The following is a 13,695-nucleotide window of genomic DNA, read 5'->3' on the forward strand; positions in this document are numbered from 1 at the left end:
TCTCTCTCTCACACACACACACAAAACCACTGTCTCTGGCCACAGTGACCAGATTGTGGACTACAAATGGGTATGATGGGAGAAATAGTCTGGTGCGGGTAAGGAGGAGGCTGTGGCAGAGAGGGGGAGAATAGCAGAGTAAGGGTTGGAGGAAGACATAGTACTGCTTGCAGTAGCATGCAGGGACATGGTGGAGACAGGATAGCAGTATATTTTCAACAAATAGTGCAGTAATGTAAGCATTAAGACTTATTAACTTGATTTACAGACTTTCCCAAATCTTTATCTCGCTCTCCTGTAAAATTTGCTTCTTGTGGCTTAAGCTTTATCATTCTGACCTCTTCAATTTAAATTAACTCTCCTATGAAAGCCTGAGTTCTTGAATCCATATAATTTCTTTAAATTGCAACTGAGAAAGTACTTAATCCACAACATTTACATTTTGGAAATGCTCATATATCCAAGTAAACTTCAAGTGCACAAAATTTGAAAGTTGTGTGTGATGGTGTGGGTCATTTCCCAACATTTCTGAACAATTTGATATGAAATAACCAAAATTTAAGTGCTTCAAGTTCTCGTACAGTTCTCACATTATCTGATGTTATGCTCTAATGTCAAAGCTGCATCTGCTCATTTGCAAGTTGCTGTTTAAACTGGTTTTGAATGCTTGCAGTCCGTCCTGGCAACTAAAATTTTGATGGAGCATTTATTATGGCGTATTTTTTCTGTATAAAAAGTTTCCAACAAGGTTTCAACATGTCACATTAGACCAGTCCCTCATTAGTTTTCCTTTTCATTACACCTTCCACTATCAAAGTGGACTGCTATGAGGCAGGTTGTAGGTATGTTGATTGTAGTTCTGACAGTTTTTTTTAACACTCAGCCAATTCTAGTTTTTAAAAATCCACAATAGCTAAAAGTAAATGAGCTTTTCAAAATCAGTGAATCTTTCAATAACAACTTCACATAAGAGAAAATGATAAGGACTCACCATTTACAATGAGACTGTCTCCTGATGCTGCCACATCTCCCTTGTATATACCATGTGTGGAATCATATTTGAACAAATAAGCCATGTACTCGGGGTCTAAGAAAGGGTCATTGACAGCAACAACCTGTTAAAAATAGGCAGAAAAACTGACAAAAGTAAAAATATGAAGAAAGACTTTCTTCATGAAAAGTTCCTGAATTAAGAGCAGTTTATAGAATTTAACATTAAGTACCAAAGAAAAAAAATATCTTTCACTGAAGATGCGCAATTTATTCTGCAGATGGCAAACTGTTTACACAACAATTAGCAGAGTACACAAAAAATTATTGAATATTTACTATTTCAAATGGTAAAACTCTACATCTGCATACTTACTCTGCAAGCACCTGAATAGTGCATGGCAGAGGGTGCTTCATACTACTAGCAGCAATTTTTAGTCCTATTTGATTAGAAAATTGAGCAAGAGAATAATGGATGTCTGCATGCACCTTTTCTCATTCTAATCTCTCTTACCTTATTCTAATCTCTCTTACCTTATTCTCATGATCCCTAAATCAGATATAAAGTGGTGGCAGTAAAATAGCTGCATAGCCTTCCTGAAACACAGGTTCTTGTCACAAGAACTGAGGTGGGTCTCTTTTAAGGATTCCCATTTAAGCTCTCTGGGCCTTTCTCGTATACCCTTCTTTAACAGGACTTCAACTGCTGGAACAATACTTTAGAATCGCTCATGCTAGCACACTGCACACAATTTCTTTTAAAGATGCACCACACTTTTTGATAACCCTTCCAACATAACATAGCCTCACATTAGCCTAACCTAACACTGATTTTATAGGTTGTACCTATGTCACATCATATCTTAGTAATAATCCCAAACAATTATACAGTGCTGTGTGCTCAAGGACTTTACCGCTTAGATGTTGTAAGGTTCCTTCTCTTTTTATTGTCATTATCTTGCACTGAACCAAATTTAACAAAAGCTGTGATTCATTACCTCAAGTGAAAATCTTGTCCATGTTGTTCATTTCACTAAAATGCTTTCCTATAGGTAAATGCACTGTTAGTAAACAATCTGATAGTGTTGCTGATCTCGTGGTCGTGCGGTAGCGTTCTCGCTTCCCACGCCCGGGTTCCCGGATTCGATTCCCAGTGGGGTCAGGGATTTTCTCTGCCTCGTGATGACTGGGTGTTGTGTGACGTCCTTGGGTTAGTTAGGTTTAAGCAGTTCTAAGTTCTAGGGGACTGATGACCATAGTTGTTAAGTCCCATAGTGCTCAGAGCCATTTTTAGTGTTGCTGATCCTATCTGATGAATTGTTTCTGTAGGCTTCATTCAGAGTGAAAAAGGTGCTACTGAGCTTTCTTGGGATATACCTAAGGTTTCTTTCATTTCTGTCCAACAGTCGGCCTCCAATATAACAAAAAGGGTTCTATTAATTAAATATTCGAGACAGTCACATATCTATGAAGAAACTCTGTCTGATTGTATCCTGGTTTGTAGCTGATAGTGTGGTACAGTGTCCAGCACTTTTGAGAAATCTAGGAGACAGAATCTACATGTCACCTGCATTTACCGTTCAAAAAGCTATCATGTACAGAGTGAGGATCCATGATGGCACTTGAAAAAAGTGACAAAACATTTGAAAAAGGTGGTACACAGATATGGCACAAATGAGTTGTTTTCATTTTTCATAATGCCACACAAAACAGGAAGGTTAAGACGATAATAAAATTTCTATTATGATCATGGTTGGAGTATGGGCATTATTATCTTTCATACAAATTTATTCATTAATGTATGCAGGTGCACTGCTAGTTCAGTATTTTAAAGTGCAGCTAAGTTACTCCTTGAGTATTGATATCTGTACCTTACACATAGCAGCCTTGTGCAGCAACACTGCTTCCTGATAGGGAAGTTTGATAGTGAGCTCTACAGTGCAAAAATCCTACACTTACGGAAAAACTGAATATGGCTCAGTCATCTGCAGTTTGTCAGATAGAAGCCTGGTCAGAAGTTTCAGAAATCAATTCCTCTAACCCCTTCCTGTATTCAGTCGGTTTGCAAGGGAAGATAGATGCTATTACAGCATTCCAGCAGTTGTCTCAGGATTGTATAGATAACTGTCGATCGTGACGACAGTCCACATTACAACAGTCTCATGCTCCGCTGCCTTCACGCCCATGCTGCTTCATTCAATGTGAACTGAGCTGCAGACAGTCACATAAAAAAGACAATCACAACTAAAATTTTGGCCATAGCCTTTGTCAGAACATGAGAGCACACATGCATTCACACAATCATTCAGACATAACTGACGCACGCATGACTGCTATCTCTGGCTGCTGAGCAATGGTCTCTGAGAATCAGATCCAAACAGACCTCTCCTCACACCTCCCTGCCTCTCGTTGGCAGCTGCTAGATTAGCAGCCAGAAGTGGTGGCAGCACTGACTGAAAGCTGGGGGGAGTGGCAGAAAGGGAAGAAGCAATAAGAATGAGGGAGTAGGGAAGGGGCTCATGTACTCTGGTGCACCCAGCCAATGATGATGCAAGACATCTCAGCAAACAAACCATATCATCTACTGAGACAGAAACTAAATTTTTCCAGTGTTTTTTTCTTTCAAATTTCCCTCATATTTCCCTGATACGTTTGAAATTCCCCCATACTCCCTGATTTCCAGAACTTGTGGCAACCCTGTTCCAACATATCTCTGAAAAACCGACTGGCTTTGACCTCCCAACAAAATCCTGGGTAATTCTAAACTGAATTAGAACTAATTATGGCACATGTGTGGATTCACTGTATAAATGGAAGCTAAATATGGCTCCAAAACACGAATATGCTGCAGAAACACAAACTACCAATTCTATCGTGCAGACGACACTAAAAGCATACAAGGAACAATTTGAAGGATTTCTGAATGTGAGTGATTTAACTACATATGTAACCTAAATATTTCTTTATGAATGTTATTCATAGTTTATTTTCATAAATGTGAATGGTAATAATGCCATACAGTACATATACATTAATTGCATTTACTTGATGAGTACACTAATATAAAAGTGTGTAATGGATCAGAATAGTCCAATGATGATGAAGCAATGTTTCTAAACGTGATATCGCTTTTAGAAAGATTCAACAAAGTAGTAGTATTTATTTTTCACAAAGATGAATTTGTCAACAATTTTGAAGAAAACAAAATGGGTGGGAAAGGATTATGCACTAAAATGGTGAATGGAGTTCAGGACTAAAAAGATACAAATTATGCCTTGCCATTGGCAGATCAAAACCACTAGGAACCTAAGAAATTGTGACCAATGCACCAATAATGTTGAAACAGCAGAACTTACTACTACTACTACTACTACTACTACTACTGGCTGGTAATTCCAAAAAAAGTGAAAAACTTATGGAAAATTCTGAAAGGCAATAGATTGCCTTATTGTACTTAAATTCGGAAGTCAGACTTTACAACTTCTGAAATTGATGTATATTATATTTTTATTGATAAAGAACTGGTAAAGATTTACTCATCAAATCCTACCATCTAGCCCAGACTAAGGGATATTATATGACCATTATACATTATATTTTTATACAAAATGAGTTTCTTTGCCATTTCATTGTATTTAATAAATCATTTAGACATCTCTCCACCATTTCAAATAATATTTCTTTACTATTACAGCTGTAACAAATTAAATGGAAAAAGTTTTCACGCATCCATAACTTCATATTCCACGGTTAGTTGGATTAAAAGAGGGGGAAAGGAACCAAACTACGAGGTCACGAGGTCATCAGTCCCTTGCTCTGAATAAACCAATGCCACAAATGTGAGAATAAAACAAACACGACTGACAACTCACACCGGAATGAAAAGAAAAATCACAAGAACGATGAAGGGCAACAAACATGTAAGTGGACAAAAGGGGACAAGAAAACCACAGAAATGCAAGAAATGGGATGAAGAGATTAAAACAACAAAGCCGATTACCATGGCTGGCTGAGCATGAGAATAAAAAAGGAGAAGCCAGACACTCTGCAACACATTAAAACCTCCTAACTGAAGACGAGGACACAGAGGGACAAAGTACATGCGCTAAAACTTAGATCAAATAATAAAACCCACCCTCAGGAATAAAATGTAGAGCTAAATCAGCCGATGAGGATGTCAGATAAAATTGGTGGCAACGAGTCCGGTAACCAAAGATTTTGTCGCTGGGCAGTCAAAGTGGGGCAGTGCACCGGAATATGGGTTACTGTCAATTGGGCGCACCACACTGACACTCAGGCGGGTCTTCATGGCGTAGGAGGTAACCGTGGGTCGCCCAAGCATGGCCAATACAGAGCTGGCAGAGGACAAGTGATTCCTTGCGAGAGGCCCGCATAGAATACTTCCACACGTTTGTAGTCTCCTTAATGACACACAGTTTTTTGTGTGTACTGTTATGCCATTCTGTCTCCTAAAGCCAAAAACCCTACGGTGTACGTCAGAACGCAGGTCAGGTTCAGAGATGCCCACCTCCAGAAGCGGTTTCCACTTAGCCTGTTTGGCCAGCCTGTCGGCAAGTTCGTTGCCTGGGATGCCGACGTGTCCTGGGGTCCACACAAACACCACTGAACGACGGGACCAGTCCAGGGCATAGATGGACTCCTGGATGGACACTACCAAAGGATGGCGAGAGCAGCACTGGTCGATTAGCTTGTAGGCTGCTCAAGGAGTCAGTACACAGAAGAAATGGTTCCCCAGGGCATGAACGGATATACTGAACTGCACGAGAGATGGCAACCAGCTCTGCAGTGAATACACTACAGCCATCAGGCAAGGAATGTTGTTCAAAATGGCCTCTGTGGATGTAAGTGAAGCCAACATGACCATCAGCCATTGAGCCATTATTGTAAACAACTTCAGAGGCCCGAAACAAGTCAAGAATCAAGAGAAAGTGACAGCGGAGAGTGGCAGGAGTAACTGAGTTCTTAGGGTCATGCGAAAGTTCCAGACAAATCTGCGGCCTAGGTGTACACCATGGAGGTGTATGCAGATTGACCTGGATGGGAGGTGGTAAAGTGAAGGACTCCTGTTCAGACAGAAGGGATGTCACATGAACCGCAATCATTAGCCCTGACCTTGACCGCTGTAGTGGGAGATGAACTGCCGGGGGTGTAAAAAGGAGATGGTAATTCAGATGCTCAGGAGAACTATGAATGTGTGCAGCATAACTGGCAAGCAGTTGTGCACGTCGGATCTGCAATGGAGGGGCTCCGGCCTCCACCAGGACAATAGTCACTGGGCTCGTTCCAAACGCTCCCATCACTAGGCGAATGCCACAGCAGTGCACTGGGTCAACTGCATGCAACGCTGAGGGTGCCGCTGAACCATAAACCAGACGCCCATAGTCAAGGCGGGATTGAACAAGGGCTTTGTAGAGCTCCAGCACAGTAGAATGATCTGCACCCCAGTTGGTGTTGCTCAGGCAGCGGAGGGCATTGAGGTGCTGCCAGCAATTCTAGTTAAGCTGACGACATGAGGTAGTCAAGTCAATCGGTCATCAAAAATCAGTCCTAAGAATCTATATGTTCCCATTACAGTGAGTGGATTGTCATTAAGGTAAAGTGCTGGTTTCAGATGAATGGTACGACACCGACAGAAGGGCACGACACAAGACTTAGCAGCCGAAAACTGGAAGCTGTGGGGGAGAGCCCATGACTGTGCCTTGTGGATGGCTCCCTGTAGACACCGCTCAGCAACATCAGTGCACAGAAGTTGTCTGCATACAGAGAGGGTGAGACTGACAGCCCTACAGCTGCTGCTAGAGCGTTAATGGCTACTAAAAATATTGATACACTCAATACAGCAACCTGTGGGACCTCATTGTCTTGGATATGGGGGGGACTATGGAAGGCACCGATTTGGACATGGAAAGTATGGAGCGACAGGAAATTCTGGATAAAAATCTGGAGCGGGCCTCGGAGACCCCACCCGAATACTGTGGCAAGGATATCACGTTGCTAGGTGGTACATACGCTTTGCGTAGATAAAAAAAGACGGTAACAAGGTGTTGGCATCTGGAAAAGGCTGTTCAGATGGCAGACTTGAGGGACACAAGATTATCAGTGGTAGAGTGACCCTGGCGGAAGCCACCCTGACATGGAGCCAGTAGGCCACGTGACTCCAGGACCCAACACAACCACCGACACATCATACATTCCAGCAGCTTACAAACAACATTGGTAAGGCTGATGGGCCGATAGATATCCACATCAAGTGGGTTTTTACTGGGTTTGAGCACAGGAATGATGGTGCTCTCCCACCATTGTGATGGAAAGACGCCATCGCACCAGATGCGGTTGAGGATGACAAGGAGATGGTGCTTGTTGTCAGACGGGGGATGTTTAATCTGGGTCAAATCCAGCCCAGGAGCTGTGTCGGGGCAATGTGCAAGTGCACTGAGGAGCTCCCACTCCATAAATGGGGTGTTATAGGGTTCACTGTGGTGTGTGGTCTAGAGGATTTTCCTTTCCATTCATTGTTTGTGGGTGCGAACGACTGGGGAGTACTTCTCCGACGCAGAGGCTCGAGCAAAGTGCTTGGCAATCGTGTTTGCATTGGTACAAAGTGCGCCATTAATGGTAACACCAGGGACACCAGTTGGGATCTGGTACCCAAAAAGACATCTGACTTTTGTCCAGACTTGGGAAGGTGACATATGGCACCCAATGGTCGACACATACCTCTCCCAACACACCTGTTTCCGTCGTTTTATAAGCTGGCATACACAGGCATGGAGCCGCTTACAGGCTATCAGATGCTATAGGGACGGCTGTCGCTTATGTCGCTGTAGAGCTTGCTGACGCTCTGTAATTACATCAGCAACTTCCAGCAACCACCAAGGGACTGTCTTTTGCCAGGGGCACCCCAAAAGAGCGAGGGATTGCGTTTTCTGCCACAGAAATGATTGTGGTAGTCACGTGCTCAACCATCACATTGATGTTACCATGTGGGGTAGAGTCAACGGTGACATCAGAGGTGAAAGTTTCCCAGTCGCCTTGTTTAAAGCCCATCTGGGTAGGCGTCAGTGGGCCTGATGCAGGGGCAGTGACAAGAAGATGGAGAAGTGGTCACTAATACACAGGTCGTCATGTGCTCCCCAGTGGATAGATGGGAGAAGTCCTGGGCTGCTCATCTATAAATCAATGGCCGAATAACTGCCATAAGCCACACTCAAATGTGTGGCGGTCCCAGTATTTAAGAGGCAGAGGACGAACTGAGACAGTAAAGTTTCAACATCTTTGCCTCGGCCAGTAAGCACAGCGTCACCCCACAAGGGGTTATGGGCATTAAAATCTTCCACAAGTAGGAAAGGTTTAGGGAGTTGATCAATCAGTGCAGCTAATACATTCAAGGATACTGCATTATCTGCAGGAAGATAGACATTGCGGACAGTTATTTCCTGCGTCATCTGTATTCTGACAGCCACAGCTTCCAGAGGGGTTTGGAGGGGCACAGGTTCACTACAGACTGAGTTTAGGACATGAACGCGAAGTCCACTTGACGCTTGATTATAGTCACTACGGTCCCTGTAATATTCCTTATAGCCATGGAGGGCAGGGGTCCACATTGCCGGGAACCATGTTTCCTGGAGGGCAATGCAGAACGCGGGTGTAAAGCTTAACAGTTGCCGTAGCTCAGCCAGGTGGTGGAAAAAACCGCTGCAATTCCACTGGAGGATGACATCATCATCAGACTGGGAAAGCACGGAACATTCAATAAGGCAGTTTATGCCTCAGGGTCACCTGCTGCCACCAACATTTTTGCCTGAGCAGTCTACGAGGTGCGACAATAAAGTAATGCGACTTATTTTCTTTGCAAGATGTGGCAGCCTTGCAGGCTTGCATAGGCACAATATCTTTGACTTTGGTCTATAAGCTGCTTCTAGTCCAAGCGGCACATTGATGCAACTGCTCAGTCGTGAGTTGTGCTGTAATAAGTTAACATGTGTGTCTCTCTCAACACGGAAATTGAACCACATAATATTGCGCAATGGTATGCCATTTCTTTTTGCATTCAACTGGATAAAAATGCAACGACAACTTGCAGTAAGCTTCAGAAGGCTTTTGGAGAGGAGGTTATCTCAAGAGCCCAAGTTTTTCGTTGGTGTAAAATGTTTAGTGAAGGCAGAGCGAACGTTGAAGATGAAGACCGCAGTGGACGACCATCAACCTCACGGACAGATGTCAACTTGGCCAGGGTGCATGAACTCTCATCAATCGAGAAACAGTTCATCTAATAATAACTGAAGATCTTGCTATGAGAAAGATTTGCGCAAAAATGGTCCCCAAAAATCTCACACCACAACAGCTAGAAATGTGGTAAAATTTGGCAGCTGATCTGTTAGAGCAAACAGAAATCAATCCAGAATTGTTGAGCCCTGTTATCACTGGTGATGAAAGCTGGTTTTTTCAGTATGATCCAGAGACAAAACTCCAAAGTCTACAATGGTGCTCAAAGGGATCGCCAAGACCAAAAATGCTCGCATGTCAAAAGTCCAAAGTGAAATGCATGCTTGTGTGCTTCTTTGGTTCCAAGGGAATTGTTCATAAAGAGTGGATGCCTCCTGGACAAACAGTTAACCAATATTACCACAAAACATTTTTAGAAAGACTTTGTAAAAGAAAGACTTTGTAAAAGATCCCCCCATGAACCATGGACCTTGCCGTTGGTGGGGAGGCTTGCATGCCTCAGCGATACAGATAGCCGTACCGTAGGTACAACCACAACGGAGGGGTATCTGTTGAGAGGCCAGACAAACGTGTGGTTCCTGAAGAGGGGCAACAGCCTTTTGAGTAGTTGCAAGGGCAACAGTCTGGATGATTGACTGATCTGGCCTTGTAACAATAACCAAAGCGTCCTTGCTGTGCTGGTACTGCGAACGGCTGAAAGCAAGGGGAAACTATGGCCATAATTTTTCCCGAGGGCATGCAGCTTTACTGTATGATTAAATGATGATGGCGTCCTCTTGGGTAAAATATTCCGGAGGTAAAATAGTCCCCCATTCGGATCTCCGGGTGGGGACTACTCAAGAGGATGTCGTTATCAGGAGAAAGAAAACTGGCGTTCTACGAATCGGAGCGTGGAATGTCAGATCCCTTAATCGGGCAGGTAGGTTAGAAAATTTAAAAAGGGAAATGGATAGGTTAAAGTTAGATATAGTGGGAATTAGTGAAGTTCGTTGGCAGGAGGAACAAGACTTCTGGTCAGGTGAATACAGGGTTATAAACACAAAGTCAAATAGGGGTAATGCAGGAGTAGGTTTAATAATGAATAGGAAAACAGGAATGCGGGTAAGCTACTACAAACAGCATACTGAACGCATTATTGTGGCCAAGATAGATACGAAGCCCACACCTACTACAGTAGTACAAGTTTATATGCCAACTAGCTCTGCAGATGACGAAGAAATTGAAGAAATGTATGATGAAATAAAAGAAATTATTCAGATAGTGAAGGGAGACAAAAATTTAATAGTCATGGGTGACTGGAATTCGAGTGTAGGAAAAGGGAGAGAAGGAAACGTAGTAGGTGAATATGGATTGGGGCTAAGAAATGAAAGAGGAAGCCGCCTGGTAGAATTTTGCACAGAGCACAACTTAATCATAGCTAACACGTGGTTTAAGAATCATGATAGAAGGTTGTATACATGGAAGAACCCTGAAGATACTAAAAGGTATCAAATAGATTATATAATGGTAAGACAGAGATTTAGGAACCAGGTTTTAAATTGTAAGACATTTCCAGGGGCAGATGTGGACTCTGACCACAATCTATTGGTTATGACCTGTAGATTAAAACTGAAGAAACTGCAAAAAGGTGCGAATTTAAGGAGATGGGATCTGGATAAACTGAAAGAACCAGAGGTTGTACAGAGTTTCAGGGAGAGCGTAAGGGAACAATTGACAGGAATGGGGGAAAGAAATACAGTAGAAGAAGAATGGGTAGCTTTGAGGGACGAAGTAGTGAAGGCAGCAGAGGATAAAGTAGGTAAAAAGACGAGGGCTAGTAGAAATCCTGGGGTAACAGAAGAAATATTGAATTTAATTGATGAAAGGAGAAAATATAAGAACTCAGTAAATGAAGCAGGCAAAAAGGAATACAAATGACTCAAAAATGAGATCGACAGGAAGTGCAAAATGGCTAAGCAGGGATGGCTAGATGACAAATGTAAGGATGTAGAGGCTTATCTCACTACGGGTAAGATAGATACTGCCTACAGGAAAATTAAAGAGACCTTTGGAGATAAGAGAACCACTTGTATGAACATCAAGAGCTCAGATGGAAACCCAGTTCTAAGCAAAGAAGGGAAAGCAGAAAGGTGGAAGGAGTATATAGAGGGTCTATACAAGGGCAATGTACTTGAGGACAATATTATGGAAATGGAAGAGGATGTAGATGAAGATGAAATGGGAGATACGATACTGCGTGAAGAGTTTGACAGAGCACTGGAAGACCCGAGTCGAAACAAGGCCCCCGGAGTAGACAACATTCCATTGGAACTACTGACGGCCTTGGGAGAGTCAGTCCTGACAAAACTATACCATCTGGCGAGCAAGATGTATGAAACAGGCGAAATACCCTCAGACTTCAAGAAGAATATAATAATTCCAATCCCAAAGAAAGCAGGTGTTGACAGATGTGAAAATTACCGAACTATCAGTTTAATAAGCCACAGCTGCAAAATACTAACACGAATTCTTTACAGACGAATGGAAAAACTAGTAGAAGCCGACCTCGGGGAAGATCAGTTTGGATTCCACAGAAATACTGGAACACATGAGGCAATACTGACCTTACGACTTATCTTAGAAGAAAGATTAAGGAAAGGCAAACCTGCGTTTCTAGCAATTGTAGACTTAGAGAAAGCTTTTGACAATGTTGACTGGAATACTCTCTTTCAAATTCTAAAGGTGGCAGGGGTAAAATACAGGGAGCGAAAGGCTATTTACAATTTGTACAGAAACCAGATGGTAGTTATTAGAGTCGAGGGACATGAAAGGGAAGCAGTGGTTGGGAAGGGAGTTAAGACAGGGTTGTAGCCTCTCCCCGATGTTAATTCAATCTGTATATTGAGCAAGCAGTAAAGGAAACAAAAGAAAAATTCGGAGTAGGTATTAAAATCCATGGAGAAGAAATAAAAACGTTGAGGTTTGCCGATGACATAGTAATTCTGTCAGAGACAGCAAAGGACTTGGAAGAGCAGTTGAACGGAATGGATGGTGTCTTGAAGGGAGGATATAAGATGAACATCAACAAAAGCAAAACGTGGATAATGGAATGTAGTCGAATTAAGTGGGGTGATGCTGAGGGTATTAGATTAGGAAATGAGACACTTAAAGTAGTAAAGGAGTTTTGCTATTTGGGGAGCAAAATAACTGATGATGGTCGAAGTAGAGAGGATATAAAATGTAGACTGGCAATGGCAAGGAAAGCGTTTCTGAAGAAGAGAAATTTGTTAACATCGAGTATAGATTTAAGTGTCACGAAGTCATTTCTGAAAGTATTTGTATGTAGTGTAGCCATGTATGGAAGTGAAACATGGACGATAAATAGTTTAGACAAGAAGAGAATAGAAGCTTTCGAAATGTGGTGCTACAGAAGAATGCTGAAGATTAGATGGGTAGATCACATAACTAATGAGGAAGTATTGAATAGGATTGGGGAGAAGAGAAGTTTGTGGCACAACTTGACCAGAAGAAGGGATCGGTTGGTAGGACATGTTCTGAGGCATCAAGGGATCACCAATTTGATATTGGAGGCCAGCGTGGAGGGTAAAAGTCGTAGGTGGAGACCAAGAGATGACTACACTAAGCAGATTCAGAAGGATGTAGGTTGCAGTAGGTACTGGGAGGTGAAGAAGCTTGCACAGGATAGAGTAGCATGGAGAGCTGCATCAAACCGGTCTCAGGACTGAAGACCACAACAAACAAACATTGTAAAAGATTTCCTCGTGTCCATGCCAACATTGCTGATAATTGGATTCTGCATCATGATAATGTGCCATCTTATACTGCTCTGTCAGTACAGCAATTTTTAACTTCAAAACAAATTTCAGTACTACCACAGCCACTTTATTCACCAGATATTGCTCTGTGCGACTTTTTTCGATTTCCAAGAGTCAAAACGGTGGTCAAGGGCACCATTTTCAAACAACACAGGATGTCCAAAAAGCTGTGAAAAGGGTGTTGGAGGATATTACAAAAGATGAGTTCCAGAAATGTTACCATCAATGGCAGAAGCACTGGAAAAAGTGTATGCAATGAGAAGGGAACTACTCTGAAAGATACAACACTAAACTTGACTAAAACGGTAAGCAAAATTTTTTTTCACATCAGTCTCATTACTTTATTGTCGCACCCCGTATATCCATTGTGTGTGAGGGTCCCCACTAGTGAAAACCTGGGAAGTGAGTGGCCCAAGGGACCCCTTCCTACCAAGAGGAGCTGAAAAGCCTTACACTTCTCTGGCTCAGAAGTGGAACTGAAATCCCTAATGGTTGGGGGGCTGTTGCTCCCGAAGTAGGTGGTGCGGGAGCAACAGGGAGGGAAGTGCCCCCTACCAGGCGGCAGGTATATTCTCCCAGTTCTGAGAGGCGACAGGAATTCGAGGAACTGATGGGGCGAGAATTGTTCTTGTAGCGGCGGCGT

At 42.7% G+C, this 13,695-nt stretch overlaps 1 protein-coding gene across 1 annotated transcript in view; it reads right to left on the reverse strand.

Annotated features, from left to right (window-relative positions):
- LOC126455591 (glyceraldehyde-3-phosphate dehydrogenase 2-like) overlaps positions 1 to 13,695 on the reverse strand; it is a 100,425-nt gene that overhangs the window by 74,150 nt on the left and 12,580 nt on the right. Inside the window, exon 3 of the mRNA XM_050091348.1 lies at positions 992 to 1,115. Coding sequence (XP_049947305.1) covers positions 992 to 1,115 — 124 coding nt within the window. The remainder of the gene's footprint in view (positions 1 to 991; positions 1,116 to 13,695) is intronic.

The sequence above is a fragment of the Schistocerca serialis genome, chromosome 2, assembly GCF_023864345.2.
Source record: "Schistocerca serialis cubense isolate TAMUIC-IGC-003099 chromosome 2, iqSchSeri2.2, whole genome shotgun sequence".
In the NCBI taxonomy this organism is placed as follows: Eukaryota; Metazoa; Arthropoda; class Insecta; order Orthoptera; family Acrididae; genus Schistocerca; species Schistocerca serialis.